General features: G+C 49.9%; 1 protein-coding gene across 1 annotated transcript; it reads right to left on the bottom strand.

Moving 5' to 3' along the window:
• Positions 1 to 4565: 4565 nt before the first annotated feature.
• Positions 4566 to 20684, bottom strand: LOC124092677 (keratin-associated protein 5-4-like). The gene is made up of 4 exons (XM_046444490.2): positions 20679 to 20684; positions 18843 to 18911; positions 18636 to 18704; positions 4566 to 5605 (listed from the first exon to the last, which is right to left on the bottom strand). Exons 1-4 carry the CDS (start codon positions 20682 to 20684, stop codon positions 5030 to 5032), a joined length of 720 nt encoding a protein of 239 aa, XP_046300446.1. The 3' UTR covers positions 4566 to 5029.
• Positions 20685 to 21915: the final 1231 nt, after the last annotated feature.

Here is a 21915-nt window from a genome sequence, read left to right as displayed (position 1 = left end):
AAGCAAATAGCGGGGCGCTCTCTCTGTAAATAGAGAGACAGCGGGAAAAAGGGACGCTCCCCTGTAAAAGGAAGAGAGCGGGGAATTCATAGAACGGAACGCTCCCCTGTAAAAGGAAGAGAGCGGGGACTTTTGTACTTTCACTTTCTTTATAGCTCTAAAAACATTATGGGCGCTACCTCTTCAAGCCCAATTTTGTTGGCCCTAGATGGGTTGTTACATTCAAAAGGACTTAAGATAAAGCAGAGTACTTTGCAGATGTTTTTAAGAGAAGCTGATATAGCGGCTCCTTGGTTTGCTTTTTCAGGGAGTCTTACGATTCCTAGCTGGGACAAATTAGGGAAAGATCTAGATTTCGCTCGTGAGCAAGGCACCTTAGAGGGTGGTGTTATACCACTTTGGAAGTTAGTTAGAGGATGTATAACAGATGGTAAATGCCAGGTAGCTGTGAGTGAGGGTCAAGCTATTCTTGAGCAACTGCATGAGGAAAAATCTGAAGGATCATGTAGTGAAGTGGCAGAGAGTATTAAAAGTAACAGTAGTGAGAAGGCAAAAGAGCCTGAAGATAAAAATAGGAGAAGGCTCTACCCAGACTTGACCGAATTAAAAACGCCTGAGAACACAATCGACTCAGAGAGTTCTGAGGACCTTGATATATTGTTACAACAACTACATAAGATAAAAATGAAAAAGAAGAAAAAGGAGACACAGGGCACGCAGGCCTACTGTAAGAAGGGGAAGGGAGTTAACATCGGTCAACAAAACTCTGAGGAGGAGGAGGTAGAACATCTAGAAGAAGATATGGTGCCGATTGCCCCACCTCCGTATGTGGGTGGGAGCCAAGGTTCCGGGAGATCTTTTCATGCACAAGTTTGGAGGACAGTTAAGACAGATATGGGACTTGCATACCCTGTATTTCAGGACAATAACAGGGGAAGATATCATGAGCCTTTAGACTTTAAGATAATTAAAACCTTGGCAGAATCTGTCCGCACTTATGGCATAGATGCCGCTTTCACTCTCACTCAGGTGGAGGGACTTACTAGATTTTGCATGACTCCCTCAGATTGGGCTAGTCTAGTCCGCGCTTGTGTTTCCCCAGGGAAATATTAGGAGTCCAAAGTTGGCTGTTTAATGTTTCTGGCAGTACCCAAGACTCGGAGCGAGGTAGGAGGCTTAAAATTTCTGCAAACAATTCACAATTGTTTAATGCTACATTACCCTCCGCAGCAGTCTGTCTCCAATCTCCGTTCCTGTTTCTTTTGGCTAATGTTACATTACAGGGGATGCTTAATTGTTCTAATATTACCTGTTACTTGTCTGAGTGTTGGAATGGCTCCTGGACTACGGCAGTGGTTATGAAAATTCCAACCTTTGTCCCGATTCCGGTTACTACAGATCCAGAGTCTTTTCCTATTGTTGAACTGATTAGAGCCCGTAGAGATTTTGGAATTACGGCAGCTATAGTGACAGCTGTGGCGGTGTCTGCTGCTGCAGCAGTTACAGCTGGAGTAGCCATGGCCAGCCAAGTACAAACTGCTGCCACTATTAATCAGGTTATTCAACAAACATCCACCATACTTGAATCTCAAAGTAAAATTAATCAACACATTTTATCTGGGATTTTGGCTGCTAATCAAAGGATAGATCTGCTTCAAGCTCAAGTTGAGGAGTTGTCTGTTCTAGTACATTTAGGTTGTGTTGATCAACGTGCACATTTATGTATAACCTCTGTCAGATTTAATGATTCCAGAAATGCCTCCCGCATCATCGGAGAGTATCTATCCGGAACCTGGTCCATGGAAGCAGAAAACATGATCCAGTCTCAACTAACCCAGATAGCTGTCTTGAACAGTACCCGTGTCGATTCCGTGACTTTGGGTCAATTCACCGATTGGATATCTTCTGCTTTTTCCTTATTTAAGGAATGGGTGGGAGTGGGCATTTTTGGGGCAATGTGTTGCTTCAGTGTTGTGCTTTGTTTGTGGCTTCTCTGTCGCCTTAAAACTCGCCATGCGCAAGAGAAGGCTATGATTGTACAGGCTCTTGTAGCCTTAGAAAATGGCATTTCTCCACAAATCTGGCTTGCACATCTTAAACAGTGATTTCTGGGCATGGCCATTGCACCCCAAGTTAGTTTCACATTGCACTGGAATTGGCATGTCCTCTTCCTTATTCTCTCCCAGTGCTGAATAGCCCTTGCACTCTGCAGGTCTTGTTACCATTGCACGCAGATGGGTTTCCACACTAGTACTTTTCTATCGCCTTGAAGTTCGTGCCTTTCTTTCAGGGTGCTGTCAACTTGTTTGTCATTATAAACAGCCACAGTTCAGCCTCAGCTATCCCCCTTCGTCCACCATCGTCACGATACAGGATGCGAGGCAAGGCACTGCACTTGAGTGATCCCTCAACGGACCTCAAGGAAAGCATGTCCTATTGCATGCGGGTTTGACGTCCACGCCCCGCCCTACGAAAAAAGGCGTCGGCTGATATGGGACCAGGTCTAGGGAAGGGACCTCCTTAGGACTGAACCATACACTGCAGCCACTTCTGCACAGTGGGATAGGACCTCTACTTTCGCCTGCATTGTTTTATAAAATAGAAGGGGGAACTGTGGTGAGCCATTCTTATAGACCGTGGCCGCCATTAGAAGATGGCGCCGGCTTCCACTGTGGCCTGTGATAAACAACTCCTTTTTTGGAGAGTTGGCACGCAATCCCTTACCACCCTATGAGAGAGATCCACGTGGCAGCTTGGGATTGGTATGCGGGAGGCTTTATTAGGCTGTGCTTGGGCGCTCGGCGGGGGGGGTCGCTAGAAGATGATACATGAAACAAGGCCTGAATAAACTGCTGAAAGAAGAATCCTGTGTCGTGTTTTCCCTTGCTGGCGAGGGGTCGCGACAGTAGGTGACCTTGCTCAAGGACCAGGGCGGATTAGGGCATTCCCGGTTTAGGTTCCAGGTTTAAGGTTTAAGATTATTCCTGCTGGGAATATGGCGTATCCTACTGCCTGAGTTCCCCTTGAGTTCTCATGGGATTCAGACAGTACTTTTTGGGAGACAGAAGCCCAGTGGAGGTGGATTTGGGCAGAGAACGTGGATTTCCCCAGAACGTGTTTGTAGACGGCTGGTGTGAGTTCGGGAATAAAGAGTTGCTGTTTGAATCTACAAGCTGTGTGGTGGCTCGTGATTGTGTGCCCAGCCAGACTGCGGCAGAGGAGGATGAAGAGGAGGAAGAGGAGGAGAAGAGCAGGAAAAAAGGAGGAGGAGGAGTAGGAAGAGGAGAAGGAGAAGGAGGAAGAAGAGGAGGAGGAAGAAGAGCAGGAAGAAAAGGAGGAGAAGTAGGAAGAAGAGGAGGAGGAGAAGAAGAGCAGGAGGAGGAGGAGGAAGAAGAGGAGGAGGAGGAAGAGGAGGAGGAAGAGGAGAGGAAGAGGAGGAAGAAGAGGAGGAGGAAGAGTAAGAGGAGGAGGAGAAAAGAGCAGGAAGAAAAGGAGGAGGGGGAGGAAGAGAAGGCAGAGGAGGAGGAAGAGGAAGAGGAGGAAGAAGAGGAGGAAGTAAAGGAGGAGTAGGAGGAAGAAGAGGAGGAAGAGGAGGAGGAGGAGGAGGAGGAGGAGGAAGAGGAACAGGAGAAGAAGAGAAAGGGAGGAGAAGGAGGAAGAGAGGAGGAGGAGGAGGAGGAGGAACAGGAGGGGAAGAAGAGAAAGGGAGGAGAAGGAGGAAGAGAGGAGGAGGAGGAGGAGGAGGAGGAACAGAAGGGGAAGAAGAGAAAGGGAGGAGAAGGAGGAAGAGAGGAGGAGGAGGAGGAGGAGGAGGAGAGCAGGAAGAAAAGGAGGAGGAGGAGGAAGAGGAGCAGGAGGAAGAGGAAGAGGAGAGGGAAGAGGACAGGGGAGGAGGGGAGGAGCCCAGGCCAGCTCTGGCATGGGGCTTGATAGCCGGCTCCAGGTTCTGGGTGCCCTCACAGCACCACAGGGAGAGGAAGAGCGTCTGGACCCCAGCGCTCGGGCTGGTGAATCACATCACGTGACACTCCTTCCTCTTCCTTCCCAGGTGTTGGTCCTGCTTCCTGGGCTGACCAAGGGTACATGGGCCCTGGCAGACAAAGCCAGGACGGGTGGCCTCCTGTGAGTGGGGAGAAGCCAGGTGGGCCTGGAGCTGAAGCAGTGACCACACTGGATCTTCATTTATCTGAGTTCACAGTGCTGGTGGCCACAGGAGGCCACAAGGGTTGGCACAGGGAGGGTGGCGACTTGCCTCAGCCTCCCCCATCAAGCCTGGAAAGGGGCCCAGGGCAGGGAGATGCCCCAGGCTCTCCTGAGTCCAGAGCTCTGGCTTGATTCATGGAGGAGCAGCACCCTGCGTTTCCGGAACTCTCCACAGCACGGCTGCCTTGACATCCCTACCGATTTTGACTCAGTGACTTTTAAAAAACTTCCTCTGTGTGGGTCCATTTCCAGCTCCTGAATGGCCTGAGACTACACCCTGATGGGACCCAGGGCAGGAGCTGGGAGGAGGATCCAGGCGAGCGGAAAGGGCTAAAGAAAGGAAGAACACCATGGAAACAGAGTGGGTGACAGACTTTATTTCAGGACATCAAGGGTACAGTTCACGCCTCCACAGAGGAATCAGAGAAGTTGGCCAGAGAGGGAGGGCCCAGAGGAGCCAGCCTGGGCTGGGCCACTGTCAGTGGACAAGGTGCTCACAGCTTGGGGGTGCCCAGGCTGTGGGGACTCCACTGTGTGCTGCATGTCCAGATGAAGCCAGAGGCCATGAGGGGCAGTGACTCAGAGGCTGGAGAATGTGGGTGAGGGATGAGAGGCATGATTCCCTGGGCATTGGAAGAGGGACCTAGCCCCACGAGTGAGTGGTGTCCTTCCCTGGAGACCTGGGTCCTCCTTGGTCTGCAGATGCAGCTTCCAACAACTGGAAGATAAGAGCCAGGGGTGAGCCCCAGGGGCCTGGGGTGCAGCTTCTGCCCCTGTCTGGAGACTGAGGGTGCGCAGGGGCAACTGGAGTTCTGTGTCCAGAACCTCAGACCTTGCACTGACAGCAAATAGGGGCACAGCAGCTGGACTGGCAGCAGGAGGACCCACAGCCTGAGGAGCAGCAGGGCTTGCAGCAGCTGGACTGGCAGCAGCAGGGCTTGCAGCAGCTAGACTGGCAGCAGCTGTCCTGGCAGCAGCAGGGCTTGCAGCAGCTGGGCTTACAACAGCTGGACTGGCAGCAGCAGGGCTTGCAGCAGCTGGACTTGCAGCAGCTGTCCTGGCAGCAGCAGGGCTTGCAGCAGCTGGACTTGCAGCAGCTGTCTTGGCAGCAGCAGGGCTTGCAGCAGCTGGACTTGCAGCAGCTGTCCTGGCAGCAGCAGGGCTTGTAGCAGCTGGACTTGCAGCAGCTGTCTTGGCAGCAGCAGGGCTTGCAGCAGCTGTCCTGGAAGCAACAGGGCTTGCAGCAGCTGGACTTGCAGCAGCTGTCCTGGCAGCAGCAGGGCTTGCAGCAGCTGGACTGGCAGCAGCTGTCCTGGCAGCAGCAGGGCTTGCAGCTGCTGGACTTGCAGCAGCTGGACTGACAGCAGCTGGACTTGCAGCCCCCACAGGAGCCACAGCCCCCCTTGCAGCCCCCACAGGAGCCACAGCCCCCCTTGCAGCCCCCACAGGAGCCACAGCCCCCCTTGCAGCCCCCACAGGAGCCACAGCCCCCCTTGCAGCCCCCACAGGAGCCACAGCTGGAGCAGGAACAGGCTGGCACACAGCAGCACACGGGCTTGCAGCAGCTGGAGCCACAGCCCCCACAGCTGGAGCCACAGCCCCCACAGCTGGAGCCACAGCCCCCGGAGCAGCCACAGCAGGTCATGGTTCTGGAGGTGGAGGTTGGAGGAGGTGAGAGCAGCAGGTGGAGAGGGAGGAGTGAGGTGTGGGGCCTCCTGAGCCAGGGCTTTAAGTACCTGTCTGGGGTCCTGATGGCAGACACAGTCTCTTCCTTATGTCTATTTTCACACTTTCCCTAGGGAAGTTGTGTGTTTACAACAACACAAACTGCTCCACCTGTGACACACCCACTCACCCACTGCCTTCTGTGCAGCTTCAGTGCCCGGCTCCTCTGGCTGGGGGACCCCCAGAAGGAGGTGATTTGGGAATGTCTTGCCATGTCCAAATCTCCCTTGCTTCACTGCAGAGACCCAGTGGAGTGACCAATGTTTCCTTTTGTCCAAAATCATAAGAAATTCAGATTCTGGTGCAGAATGAGCCAGGTGCACTTTTAGACTCAAGACAGCTTGTTCTGTGGACTTTGCAGCTTCTACCGACTGGCCACGCAGGTTCCTATCCACACCCTTCCCCCAGATCTTTCTTTGAGGTTTAGAGTTCCCTGCAAAAGAAATTGCTTACTGTCATTGCATCAGTCCCCACATACCTCCCCACCTTCACCCTCTCACTGTATAGGATACCACTGGCTCCAGGGCTGCTGCACACTCCAGTTCTATCCCTAGGGCATAACCATGACTCTTCGTGACCTCATGTTTAACCTCTTATTTGCCATTTCTGAAGTGCAAGAATAACATATTTAGCATAGAAAAATATCAAGAAATCCCCATAAGCTCAAACAGAACACCCACACCTGCGAGTTCATCATCTCAGAGGCAAATTCTCGTTTTCTTCTCAGGATGTGACTGTCCAAACATTGGGAAGTGTACTCTTGTTGCTATTTGCATTCATCCGTTTTCTGTTACTGTGATGAAATACCTGAGGCTAGATACTTTATAAAGAAAACAGCAGCTGCTTCTGCCAGGAAAGCAAGGCAGTCACCATCTTTTGGTCCGGGAAGTGAGTCCACCCTGCCTGTAGCCACAACAACCCGCAGAGCCTTTTCAGCCTGAATGTGAGTCTCACGACCACCTGTCCGGCGATTTAACATGCAGAAGTCGAGGCTGGTGTGGAGGCCGAGAGGCAGAGGGCAGAAGCGTGGATCCCCTGAGCCCTGTCTGCCTCCGAAGATGCTCCTGCCTTCTGTGTGAGACAGCTCGCCGTTGCCATCTCTGAGCTGTTCCTGCTCTGGGAGGGCAGTAAGCCGGCAGGTCCTGCGGAGGAGCCTGTTAGATGAGGCTCAGGTCAAGGCTCAGGTCCGCTGCGGCGCCTGGTCACCTTTGCTGTCCACAGGGTTCGGTGTTTGCAGCGCGCGTTTCACCTGGAAGCCGGCGAGGAGAAATGGCTAGTCTCACAGTAGCCTTTTCTCCCCCCTGAACCAGGGCAGCGGGAGGGACTGTGTTGCTGCTGAAATGAAGGCTCATCCTTAAGTTTATTGATCCCATCTCTCCCTGACGTCCAGGCATTCTCCTGTGGACTCTGTGGATCGGTCTACAAGAGAAAGGGACTCCTGGTTCACAGGATTTTCCATCTGTCCATTTAGGACATGGAGCTGCTGTAAGAGACATGCCTGTTCAGGAATCTGGCCTTCCCTGGAAGGAGCAGGAACAAATGACCAGTCTTCAGGAGCAGTGACATTCAACGATGTGGCTAGGGTCCTCACCACACAGGAGCTGGGGCTGCCGGACCTTACTCAGAGGAAGCTGTACCAAGATGTAATGGAGGAGAATTTCTAGAACCTGGTTGCTGTGGAGTACCTTCCTGCTGAGAGTCAAATCATCTTCTTTTTGGTCTGTAGAAATCTCTTTAGTTAGTCTCTCTGGAATCCAAATCGGCTGCTGTTCTCCCTGTGGAAACACACAAACAGACCCCCGATTCCAGACAATCACTGGGTCAGGACCTTTCCATTGTCCTGTTAGAATATCCTTCCAAAGTACCTTGGGCTTATGTACATTTTTGGGACACATATGCCTTTCCGCAGCACTAAGCCCTGATGAATCCAAATTCAAAAAGTTTAGAGTAAAAAGGGTTATTTTAAGTTTATCTTTGGGGGATGTATACCCCTTCCCAATTCCCTCTTTTTGCTTTAATAAGTACATTTTAATAGTTTGATGAGCTCTTTCAACTATGCCTTGTCCCTGTGTATTGTGTGGGATTCCTGTTATGTGAGTAATGCCAAATGATGAGCAAAATTGTTTAAAACAGGTAGAAGTATAACCAGGACCATTATCTGTTTTTAACTGTTTAGGAACGCCCACAGTGGCAAAATTTTGTAAGCAATGAGCTATAATATCTTTAGTTTTTTTCTCCAGCATGAAGGGAGCCCATCAAAAATCCAGAAGAAGTATCAACTGTAACATGCAAATATTTTAATTTTCAAAATTCTGGCAAGTGTGTGATCCATCTGCCAAATATGGTTAGGAATCAGTCCTCTCGGATTGACTCCAAGATTAACTTGTGGTAAAAAGGTCACACAATTTTGACATTGTTTTATTATTTGTCTAGCTTGTTCCTTGGTTATTTTAAAATGCTTTTGTAAAGTATTAGCATTGACATGGAACCTTTTATAAAAATTTGTAGCTTCTTCTATTGTGGAGAAAATATGTATGTCATGTGTAGTTTTATCTGCTAACTCATTGCCCAAACTAAGGGCTCCAGGCAATCCTGTATGTGCCCTGATATGTCCTATAAAGAATGGATCTTTTCAGTCCCAGATTAGACTTTGTATAGTGGAAAGCAAAGAGAAAACAGTAGAGGAAGGGGAAATCCTACCAGCATCTTCAAGGGATACTATAGCATTAACTACATACTGACTATCAGAAAATAAATTAAATACAGAATCTTTAAACATCACAAAAGCTTGTAATACTGCATTAAGCTCTACCTTTTGAGCTGATTGTTTGGGTACTAAAAATGTAAAAGTTTGATCAGGGGTAACTACTGCTGCTGTACCATTATTTGACCCATCAGTGAATATATTTGGAGCATTCATGATAGGTGTTTTTCTTGTCATTGGAAAAACTAGAGGATGCGAAGACCAAAAAGACAACAAAGGGTTAGATGGTAAGTGGTTATCAAATGAAACATTAGATTTGCACATGATTATTGCCCAAGTATTTAACTCATTAGCTAACTCATCAATTTGATCCATACTATATGGAGTCATAATTTTATTGGGAGAAATCCCAAACACTCCCTTTGCTGCTTTTATTCCTTTGAGTATCAATTGTCCTGCAGCCTCAGGATACCTAGTAAGAATAGTGTTAGGAGAATAAGATAAATGTATCCATAATAATGGACCTTCTTGCCAAAATACTCCTGTAGGAATATTTTTTGTTGGTAGTACAATAAATAATAAAGGCAAACTTATATCAATTCTATCCAAATGCATATTTTCCATATATGTTTCAATGACTTTTTAATGCCTTTCTTGCTTCAGGCGTTAACATTCGGGGTGAATTTGGATCTGATGGACCTTTGAGGATATCAAATAAAGGTCCCAACTCTCCTGTTGGTATGCCTAGATAAGGCCTTATCCAATTTATGTCTCCTAATAACTTTTGAAAGTCGTTAAGTGATTTGAGTTGATCTACTCATATTTGAATTTTTGGTGGACAGACTATGGTTGAGGATAATAGAACTCCTAAATAATTAATTGGGAAATTTAATTGTACTTTATCTATTGCTATCTCTAGATTATAATTTTTTAATAAATTTGTAAGTGTGACATAACTTTCTAGCAATGTGTTTATATCTTTATATGCTAATAATACAACATCCATTTAGTGAAATATTTGTAGTTCAGGATTTTGATTTCTAAGTGGCTGGATTGCTTTGTTAACATAAATTTGACACATAGTTGGGCTGTTAGCCATCCCTTGAGGGAGTACTTTCCATTCATATCTCGATCGGCACCTTCATGATTCAGTGCAGGGATAGTAAATGCAAAACGTGGACTATCCTCAGGATGAATTGGAATTGAAAAAAAAAACAATCTTTAATATCTATAGCTAAAACATACCAGGTTTTTGGCAAAGCAGACAATTGAGGAATCCCTGATTGAGCAGGTTCCATAATAACCATCTCATTATTAATGGCTCTTAAATCTTTCAATAATCTCCATTTACCAGATTTCTTTTTAATGACAAAAATGGGAGTATTATGGGGAGATATGGAAGGTTGTATATGTCCCTCTGCTAATTGTTGTTTGACCAGGTCATGGGCTGCTTGTATCTTTTCTTTAGTCAGGGGCCACTGAGGAACCCATACTGGGCTTTCTGATTTCCAAGTAATTTTTATTGTCTCAGTGACCCCTTCTGAAAACCCAATCCATATCTATTTATTCCTTGATCTGTTTGAATTGGCGCTGCTATACCTTGTTCTTGTTCTCCTAATCTTTTTTTTTCCTAAAACCTTGTCTAGCCCTAATAGTGGGCGCATTTGGATTGATGTCATTTGTTAATGTCAAACCTAATTGATCTAGGACATCTTGTCCCCATAAATTTATAGGAAGATGATCCAATACATATGGCTGTGTAGTTCCTTCACATCCTTTGGGATCCTTCCAATCTAATACCATTGCACTTCTATGGGGATTAGTTGCCACTCCTAGGCCTCGAAGCGTTTGAGTGGCCTGTTGTAATGGCCAATGTTTCGGCCATTCTTGATGAGAGATGATGCCTAGGTCTGCACCTGTGTCCAGTAGCCCATTAAATTCATGTCCTTGAATATTTAGTTTTAGCATGGGGCGAGAATCTAAATTTAAAGAAAGCATAGCCCAATCTACACCTGTGGAGCCTAATCCCCTGGAACCTCTTTCTACAGTACTACTGGAAAATTTATCATGCAGGCTAGGTATTATTAGTAACTGTGCTATTCTATCTCCTGGTGAAATTACTGATATACCCCTTGGAGAACTGGCTATAATTTTTATTTCACCTTCATAATCGGGATCAATTACCCCAGGACTTATCATTAAGTCCTTTTAGAGTGGAAGAACTCTGTCCCAATAATAAGCCTACTGTTCCTTTGGGAAGAGGTCCTTTCACCCCTGTGGGAATGATTTGAACTCCCATCTCTGGAGTTAGTACTGCTCTGGTGGAGGCGCAAATGTCCAACCCTGCGCTCCCTCTGGTTTGTCTGATGAGGGATCTGATGGACAATGTGTCCTGGGCACTACCCTGATGGGGTTGCTGGGTTCCTCCATTGCCCCGTATATTTGTGGTTGTGGGCCCCGGAGCATTAGGTCCCCCGTCCAGCCCCCCTGTCCATTTTTTGGCAATGGAGCCTGATGCTTTTCTCCATGATATCGTGGGTAAACACCTGGTCCTTGTCCGTTTTTTGATAATTGAGTACCCTCTATGGTGGTTTGAGAACGGCATTCATTAGCCCAATGTCTCCCTCTACGACATCGTGGGCAAATACCTGGTATTCTACTCCTTTGATACCTAGTTTTGTTAAACCCTCCTCCTATGGGGCAACTCCTTTTCAAATGTCCTGTTTGTTCACAATTGTAGCATGTTTTTGGCCTGGCATCTAAAGCCTGTTGTACTGCAGCTGCCAAGACTTGTCCTTGTTCATTAATGTCTCTACATAGTTTAATATATGTTTTTAAATATTCATGTTTCCATGGTCTAATGGCCTCCTTGCACCAATGGTTTGCTTGTTCAAAGGCTAGCTGTTTAATTAATGGCATTGCTTGCTCTGTATCCCCCAAAACTCTGGTAGCTGTTTGAATAAGCCTATCTAGAAATTCAGCGTAAGGTTCATTAGCTCCTTGTATTACGTTAGATAATTGACCTTGTAAATCTCCATGTCCTTGTAAAGTCTTCCATGCTCTAACTGCATCTGCAGCAATTTGTGAGTATATAGCAGGATCATATGCAATTTGTTGCAGCTGCCCCTCATAAGGTCCTTTTCCTAACAATATATCTAGATTTCTCTGAGGATAACCAGCGGCTGCATTTTGCCTAGCTGTCTCCGTGCAAAATTCCTCATTGGCAACCTTCCATAACAGGTATTGTCCTCCGTTTAGCACAGCTTTACACATACTAGTCCAATCTGCTGGCATCATGTTCAAGTTGTTAAGGCACCTTCCCTTCAAAGTGGATATGGTGTCGCAGTTGGAAGCAGAAGAAGAGCTTTGGATGATGGAGACAGAAACCCAGAGAAGTAGCTATTTTGGCAGTACCAGTCAAAATGAGATGGAAACCCTTCAAAAATTTGCATTAAAATACCTTTCACATGCAGAGTTTCCTGCTGCAAATCTGGAAACAGGTTGCAAGTAAATAACCAGATGTCTTCAGAGGAAGGATTTCCAGTCATCACAAGGAGATCCATTCAGGTTTTTGAAAGTGAGAGCATTATAAAGAAGCATAAAGGAAATGGTTCCAGGTATGCTGAAAATGAGGAGTTTTCAACTTTAAGAACCCAGGACTCTTGCCAGAATGCATTCTGAGCAAGTCAGAGAATCTAAGTAGAAATAAGCAAATTGGTGTGAAAAGCAGTGTGCAATTGTGTGAAGACTTGATGAGGAGATCACCATCCAGTGAACATGTTAAAAATGAGACAGAGCAGAAGCCCTGCAAATGTGACAGATGTGGCTGGAGCACTACTGATGGCTCCAACATGCAGTTACCCTTTCAAGAGAGACCACATCCATGTAGTGAGGTTGGAATGAGCTCCCATTATAGTTCAGTGCCTCACTTTCATCAGAGGGTTCCCCCAGGAGAGAAGCACTTCAGTCAGAACACACAGCTGCAAACCCGTCAGACTTCTCCCAGGAGAGACACTGGGTAAGGTCAGGGATCTGGCGATTGCTTCAGTAAGAACCCTTTTTATTCTCACCAGTCTAACTCAGGAGAGAAGTCCTACAGATGTGACAGTTGTGGCAACAGATTCCGTAGCAGCACAGGCTCATCATTCATTATAGGACTCACACTGGAGAGAAACCTTACAAATGGGAGGAATGTGGCAAGGGCTTTGGCTGGAGTGTTAATCTCTGTGTCCATCAGAGGGTCCACGGGGGTGAAAAGCCTTACAAAGGTGAGGAGTGTGGGAAGGGATTCATTCAGGCGGCACATTTTCACATCTATCAGTGAGTCCACACTGGGGAGAAACACCACAGATGTGAAGTGTGTGGCAAGGGCTTCAGTTACAGTTCAAATCTTAAACTTCACCTAGCAATTCACAGTGGAGAAAAGCCATAGAAATGTGAGGAGTGTGGGAAGGGCTTCAGATGGAGGTCAACCTTCACGCTCATCAGAAAGGAACCCTACAAATGTGAAGAGTGTGATAAGAGCTTCAGCCAGGCCATCAGCGCGTCCATCCTGGAGAGAAACCATACTCCTGTGGTCCATGTGGGGTAAGGGCTTGGTCAGTGCTTGGGCCTGCAGTCCCACCAGAGAGTCCATATCGGGGAGAAGCCATATAAATGGGGGTGTGTGGAAAGGGCTTTAGAGACAGTTCACAGTTCACACACATCAGAGAGGACACACTGGAGAGACCTCACAGGGTGGCACTGAGGGAAGGGCTTGGGGGGAGCTTGAGTCTTTGCCATCACCAGAGGGTCCACACAGAAGGACCTCATAAGTGAGGAGGGTGGTAAAGCCTTGAGTCTCCCCTCAGATCTTGGAGTCCATCTGAGTGTTCACACCCGGGAGAAACTTTCAACGTGAGGCATGCGGAAAGGGCTCCAGTGAGAGTGCATGCCTTCAAGCCCACCACAGGGTCCACGCTGGAGAAAGACCTTACAAATGCAAAGTATGTGGCAAGGACTTCAGTCCCTGGTCTCGGCTTACAAACCACCAGAAAGTCCACATTGGCAAAAAGCTCAAGAAATGAGGATTTTTGTTGACTTCTGCCAGAATGTACAACCTCAAGTACTTTGAGTCTGTGCTGGTGATGAAACCCTATAAAAATACCGAGAGTGGAAGGGGTCTTCTTCAGACTCAGAATCTAGCACATACCTTAAAATGATGACACAGAACCAGAGTAACAGGACTAGGACTCCAATTCAGGGAAGAAATTGATATTCCATCCTGGTGGCAACATCCAGTTATATAAATGACCAGCTTTCCCAAAAAAAAATTAGAATTAAAAAATTACAAAAAGAAAACAGCGTTGATTTAATTCACGTTTTTGGAGTCTGAAAGTCTAAGCAGCAAGTGTTGGCTCTGGGGATGTCCCCTGGCCCCTGGCCCCTGGCAGCATGGTGGGAGGGATCACATGGGGAGAAAAGAAGCCAGAGACTGGGAGGGACCAGACCCTGTGAGCTCCACTGGCTTCCAGGAGAGTTTCCCCAATCCCTGTGGGGGCGATGACCCCTTGACCTCGCAGTGCCCCACTAGGCTCTGGCCCTTAAGGCTCCGCTCCCTCAGAGGAAGAACTGACCCCAGGAGACTGCACCCCACAGGGGGCTTCACTTCCTTCTCCCAGGGGCAGCGACTGCTCTCCGCCTGTGGCCGCTCCCTGGGGACGGCCCAGCTGTGACTGCACCCCAGCTCTGACTGCACCCCAGCTCTGACTGCACCAGGTGGAGAGGCATTAGTTCTCCAAGAAGATGTGGAAATCCTAAACGTGCATGTGCCTAACAACAGAGCTCCCAAAGTATTTACGACAAACTGAAAAGATCTGAAAGGAGAAGGGGACACACCGCAGCTAAGGTCACGCTCCGACTTCAACACTGCACTCTCAGGACTTCCTGTTACCAGATTCAATGTGCGTTTACTCCTAACATGTGCAACGCATAGTAAAAAGATCTCACATTAAATAGACTCTGGTCATGGGGCCAAAACAGGAAAAAAGAATGAATTTACATCAAGCTTAAACTACATTGCTGAAATACAAATAGCAGATTTTATTACCCCTCCAAAAACCTCAGCTGTGCTTCTTCATCAGGAACTTCATCTGAATCTAGAATATTTCCACACCTTGATCCAAAGGAAAACAAAAGCCCCGGATAAACCAACTCCAGAGAGGACTATTTACAGAGACCTGAAGAGCAGCCCGTCCAGGGATCCTGCCAGACTCTCAGTAATGGAAAGAAAAAAATTAATAAAGAAATTAATAAGTTGACAGACAACCTGAATGATTCCATGGTCACACCACCTGGGGGTGTGGAGAATGTGTCACCAACAGAGGAAACCACACAGGAACCCAAGAGAAGCGATATCCCAAGGCATGAATGAGCCTTGGAAACTTAGAAAATATATAAATGATGGAAAAGTTTCAGTCCACAGAAGAGTGAAAGTATAATCAATTTCAGAAAGATACTAGAAAATTCCCAAATATTTGTGAATTCCACAAAACACTCCAAAATAATCTATTAGTGAAAAGGGAAATATTAAAGAGAATTTTCAAATAATTTGAAACACAGCCTGTCAGGAACAGGGGGGTGCAGCTAAAGCAGAGCTCAAGGGGACCCAAAGCACTAAATGATACTCTGGGAAGCCATTCTCGCACGTGATTGGGCACCTCCCAGACTGGGTGTAAGGCATTCCCGCCAAGCTGTGTCAGAACCTATCCCCACCCTTTTTAGGTACAAGAGCCCATACATGTGGGGGTGTGACTGACCACTGACCCTGAGACCAATCACTGACCCTGACCTTGGAATGCTGTCCCCCTCGACCTTCATTCGATGGAATTTTCCCCTGAATTCCTTGTTCCCCAATAAAAGGCCACTTTCTGGCATGCCCTTCCGCTCTCCCGCTAGTCTCTTGTATAAACCTCGCTATCCCACCAGGTGGCTCAAGGAAGGAGCCAGGGGGGGCATCTCAGACCTGGTTAAGAAAAAGGTAAATTGAGTTTATGTGTGTTTATTTTGATCTCACTAGTTAACTTCTATGCTTAGGTCCTCTAGGATGAAGCTAGAATGCTGGTCACGCGGAAGATGATACAATACCAAAGAGGAAAGCTCAGACACGAGTGAATGAGCTTCTCTCCAGAAATCAAGAAAAAAGAGAGGAAATGAAATAAACAGCAGGCAAAAAAAGAGGAATAAATGTTGGAGAGGAGTTAATGATGTAGAAATGAGACACACAGGAAGAGTGAGGGAACCCAAGAGCAGATCAACGAGGACATCAGAAAACACAGGAACAATTCACCTGTGAAGAGAGGTGGACCTACACCCACATCAGGATGAGATGGGACCTCACTGTCACCTTCACCTAGAGAGCAGCAGGAAGAGAGGCGGACCCTCACCCACATCAGGAGGAGAGGGGACCTCACTGCCACCTTCACCTAGAGAGCAGCAGGAAGAGAGGTGGACCTGCACCCACATCAGGAGGAGGGGGGACCTCACTGCCACCTTCACCTAGAGAGCAGCAGGAAGAGAGGTGGACCTGCACCCACATCAGGAGGAGAGGGGACCTCACTGTCACCTTCACATAGAGAGCAGCAGGAAGAGAGGTGGACCTGCACCCACATCAGGAGGAGAGGGGACCTCACTGTCACCTTCACATAGAGAGCAGCAGGAAGAGAGGTGGACCTGCACTCACATCAGGAGGAGAGGGGACCTCACTGTCACCTTCACATAGAGAGCAGCAGGAAGAGAGGTGGACCCTCACCCACATCAGGAGGAGAGGGGACCTCACTGTCACCTTCACCTAGAGAGCAGCAGGAAGAGAGGTGGACCTGCACCCACATCAGGAGGAGGGGGGACCTCACTGTCACCTTCACCTAGAGAGCAGCAGGAAGAGAGGTGGGCCCTCACCCACATCAGGAGGAGAGGGGACCTCACTGTCACCTTCACCTAGAGAGCAGCAGGAAGAGACGCGGACCCTCACCCACATCAGGAGGAGAGGGGACCTCACTGCCACCTTCACCTAGAGAGCAGCAGGAAGAGAGGTGGACCCTCACCCACATCAGGAGGAGAGGGGACCTCACTGTCACCTTCACCTAGAGAGCAGCAGGAAGAGAGGTGGACCTGCACCCACATCAGGAGGAGAGGGGACCTCACTGCCACCTTCACCTAGAGAGCAGCAGGAAGAGAGGTGGACCTGCACCCACATCAGGAGGAGGGGGGACCTCACTGCCACCTTCACCTAGAGAGCAGCAGGAAGAGAGGTGGACCTGCACCCACATCAGGATGAGATGGGACCTCACTGTCACCTTCACCTAGAGAGCAGCAGGAAGAGAGGTGGACCTGCACCCACATCAGGAGGAGAGGGGACCTCACTGTCACCTTCACATAGAGAGCAGCAGGAAGAGAGGTGGACCTGCACCCACATCAGGAGGAGAGGGGACTTCACTGTCACCTTCACATAGAGAGCAGCAGGAAGAGAGGTGGACCTGCACTCACATCAGGAGGAGAGGGGACCTCACTGTCACCTTCACATAGAGAGCAGCAGGAAGAGAGGTGGACCTACACCCACATCAGGATGAGATGGGACCTCACTGTCACCTTCACCTAGAGAGCAGCAGGAAGAGAGGTGGACCTGCACCCACATCAGGAGGAGAGGGAGACATAACTGTCACCTTCACCTAGAGAGCAGCAGGAAGAGAGGTGGACCTGCACCCACATCAGGAGGAGGGGGGACCTCACTGTCACCTTCACCTAGAGAGCAGCAGGAAGAGAGGTGGACCCTCACCCACATCAGGAGGAGAGGGGACCTCACTGCCACCTTCACATAGAGAGCAGCAGGAAGAGAGGTGGACCTGCACCCACATCAGGAGGAGAGGGGACCTCACTGTCACCTTCACCTAGAGAGCAGCAGGAAGAGAGGTGGACCCTCACCCACATCAGGAGGAGAGGGGACCTCACTGTCACCTTCACATAGAGAGCAGCAGGAAGAGAGGTGGACCTGCACCCACATCAGGAGGAGAGGGGGACATAACTGTCACCTTCACCTAGAGAGCAGCAGGAAGAGAGGTGGACCCTCACCCACATCAGGAGGAGAGGGGACCTCACTGTCACCTTCACCTAGAGAGCAGCAGGAAGAGAGGTGGACCTGCACCCACATCAGGATGAGATGGGACCTCACTGTCACCTTCACCTAGAGAGCAGCAGGAAGAGAGGTGGACCTGCACCCACATCAGGAGGAGGGTGGACCTCACTGTCACCTTCACCTAGAGAGCAGCAGGAAGAGACGCGGACCCTCACCCACATCAGGAGGAGAGGGGACCTCACTGCCACCTTCACCTAGAGAGCAGCAGGAAGAGAGGTGGACCTACACCCACATCAGGAGGAGAGGGGACCTCACTGCCACCTTCACCTAGAGAGCAGCAGGAAGAGAGGTGGACCTACACCCACATCAGGAGGAGAGGCGGATCCTATATGTCTGTCCCAGGCATGTACAAGGTACTCTGGGCCCTGGTAGAATTGTCCCCTGCCTCCTATTGCTGCTGAGGAAGTATTCATGGATTCGTTGAAACACCTCCCCCACCAGAACACATCCCAAAAGACATAGGTACCCGAATAGTTCTGCAATTTTTTAATAATGTGAATTTTTAGCTTACAACTTTCCAAAACTGACACGTGAGGCCCCCGTGGGTTCACTGAGGCACTGCACCAAGCAGTCTGGAAGGGAAGGTCCAGGATTCTGGAGAGGTGCTGCCTGCCCCTCTGTCTGTGCACAGAGACGCAAGGTGGTCGTGGGGAGGAGGGAGACTCCAATGCCTCTGGACTGGTCAGTAACCACTGCCACAGGATCCCCGGTGACGCTGACACTAGGGACAACACTTCAGAGGAAAACAGGACATTGGGTAGACTGGAATTATGTACCCAATAAAATGCCTGATTACCAGGACGGCTTCACACCCCACCAATTATGTTATATTACCTGCTCCCGAAGGCCGATGTTCACCCCTTTTCCCTGAGTGTGGGCTGGTCTCAGGGACTCTTCCCAGGACTGTGTGGAGGGGCAGAAGGAACTTCACAGCAGAGGATCCAGAGGTGCCACCCGAACCGGGCAGATCCAGGCCAAGGTCTGCAGGGAGGTCAGGCAGAAAGACACCTCCCTTGGCCCTCCGCTGCCCCCAATCCATACCTGCAGCCTAACGGGGAAAACATCAGGCAAAACCACCCCGGCAAGGTCCGCAACACCCCCGACCAGAACCTGAAAGAAGCAGCGAGTCGTGAGGGCAGGAGAGCCAGGAGCTGTGGGTGGGAGAGGAGACGGGCGGGCAGGGTGCCGCAGCCTCGCGTGGCCGTGGTGGAAAGGGGGAGTCGCACAGCAGGGGACGCGGGTGCTGCGCTGGCTCCTGGCTGTGATCCTGGCGACAGTTGGCCCACTGGGGGAAGGGGTTAAGCCGGTGGGATGCTCTCTTGCCCACACTGTCCTTGAGGCTCTCTGTGCACCTGTACCTGGTGCCTGAGGCCCTGGCTCCATCCTCAGCCCTGACAAAATAAAAACGATTTCAGAAGAAAATGCTTTTTAAAACTTTTTAAATGTATTTCCAACTTCCTGACTCCACATGAATTGGCCAGATAGATGGTTTCCCTCTCATAGAAGTATCTTAGTTTTGATTGGCAGGTGCGGACTGCTCACTTTAATGGGCTTCGGTCTGTCTGCACCCTCCCACGTGCACGCGGGGTAAACAACAAGTTGGCACTGACTCCGGCCTCCCTTTCCCGGCCCCACCCCTGCCCCTGCCCCAGGCCCTGGCAATTCCACACGCACCCTGGTCCCCCTGTGCCTGGCTCATTTCCCATGCCCACAGCCTCCCGTTGCAGATGGCAGGGCCTGGCCCTTCTGCAGGGCTGGCTGGCACACCTGTGCCCCTGTGCCACGTATCCTTCACGTCTGTCGACACACGCCTGGGCTGGTCCCACGTGACTCCAAGACCCCAGCAGATACCAGCCGCCTGGTGCAATAAAACAAGAAACGGCAACACAGGACCCCAGGCTGGAGCAACGAAGAGACATCACGCCCACGGGAGATGTGGCCCCGGCACCCAAGTCCCACAGCACTCACACCCAGCTGTGCTGACCCGAGCACAGCAGCCACGGGAGCAAGGCCCGTGTCCGAAACCCAGCCGCGCTCCATACGCCAGCAGCGAGCCACCCGGAAAGGACATTCAGAAACAACCTCATCCATGGGCCTGCGATCCCTGCAACCCAGGAGGCTGAGGTAGGAGAAGCACCAAATCAAGGCCAGCCTCAGCAACTTAGCGAGAGCCCGGCTCAAAACAAAAAACAGAAAATCTGGGGATGTGGCTCAGTGGTTAAGCACCCCTGGGTTCAAACCCTAGTAATAACATAAGAAAATAAAGTCACTGCATCTAAAAAGAATAAGATGCCCAGGAACAAATGTAATTGAAGTACAAGTCTAGGCCACTTAAACCCACAAAATGTCACCGAGAGGAATCAGGGACGATCAGCCTCAGTGGGGAAGACAGCCCATGCTCACGAGTCGGATGCATCTCATGGTAAAGGTTCTAAGTGGCCCGTCTGAAGGCCCCGTCTGAAGGCCACAGGAGCTCCGCAGGTTTGCAGGCTGCCTTCCCAGTTGTGGGTGTCTATTCAGCGCCAGGCTGGGTGGGGTGCCAGCGGCTCTGCCAGTGCTCGGGGGCAAACCTGCCATGCAGGAGCCTGGGAGTCAGCATTCCAGCTGTGCACAGCAGAAACGCCCAAGGAATTGGAAAGCAGCTGTTCTCAGGTCCGTGGGGAGGCAGTCACTGGGCAGACTGTGGCCCCGAATTGGAGAGAGACAGGAGAGAACAGCAGCTCGCAGGGGCAGAGCCTCCGTGGGAACCAGGGCCAGGTGCTGGGGAAGTCGCCGCAGGCCCAGTGCACGTGTCTGAGAGGCTGAACTGCAGGGCAGGCTGGGCCCGCATGCTCCCCTGCGAAGCCCTGGAATGACCGCCCCCAGCCCACGACTCACGCCCATGGCCGCTTCCACGGTGCCTTTTACTCCAGGCATTGAGACCGGCTTTCAACAAGGAGGTGTGCGGCCACAGACCCGGAAGGAGCGCTGTCTGAGACAGCCTCGGACCAGACCCAGAGTGGGCAGTTAAGTAGCTGCCGTTCAGACCCGAGGGGCTTCAGCAGAAAGAGAAGGAACAGGAGAAGCAGAGGTCTGATGGGAGACACGGACTCTTAAGACAGACCCAGAGAACCCCAGGAATCAAGAGCGTGGACATGAGGACCGCCCGACTGGCTCTTCAGGAGAAGGACCTGGCTACGGAGGAATCCGTCAACAGGAGAGAGACCCAGGCTGAAAGGCAGAGAAAATGGAGCAACACGTGCAGATAACCAAAAAAGAGGGGAATACAGCGTAGCTGATTTGTGCTGAGGGAAGGGGAAGTGAGATGGCTCTGTGATGCATCCACTTCCCGGAGCTACGCTTCCGAGTCCCTTCCTTAGAGGCAGCTATAGGGAAGGGCTCTCCTGTGACAGCCAGAGGGGCAGCCACCTGGCAGCCACACACTTTGCTGCTGCTGTGCAGATTCACCTCCAGGCATGAAGCTGCACCCAGGCCCACACCTGCTCTGGGTCTCCTTGGATGTCTCCTGCTCCCCTGCCCATGGGCCAAGTGTGTGCATTCAGCTCCTTCCAGAGGACTCTGGCTTCTGCAGGACACCCTGGCCACCAAGGTCAGGGGCAACAGAAGTGGACACAATCAGCAGCTTAGTGAGACCACAGGTTCCAGGCCATTCTCATGGGCTCTGCCTCACCCTGGCACCTCCTGTGACCTCTTCCACCTGACCTGTGACTTCAAGGTCCAGCCGCACATGAAGACTCAGCCTCAGAGGAACTGCTTAGCCAGCCCCCCAAATCACCTACGCCAGTTTGTAGGTGCATTCACAGAAAATTCACACATACACATGCATGCCCATATGCATGCACACACTCACACACACATGCATACACACACATGCACTTGTATGCACACATGTAGGTGCATACACACACTCATACACACATAAATGTGCATGCACACACACACATGTGCTTGTATGCACACATGTGGGTGCATGCACACACATACACATGCCTATATGCATGCACACACTCATACGCACATGCATACACACACACTTGTATGAACACATGTGGGTGCATACACACACTCATACACACATAAATGTGCATGCACACACACAGGTGCTTGTATGCTC

The sequence above is a fragment of the Marmota monax genome, unplaced genomic scaffold (genome assembly GCF_021218885.2).
Source record: "Marmota monax isolate L192 unplaced genomic scaffold, Marmota_monax_Labrador192_F-V1.1 WCK01_AAM20220418_F8-fsc00038, whole genome shotgun sequence".
Lineage (NCBI taxonomy): Eukaryota > Metazoa > Chordata > Mammalia > Rodentia > Sciuridae > Marmota > Marmota monax.
Note: the sequence above shows the minus strand (reverse complement) of the source record. Positions and strands in the feature narration are given on the sequence as shown.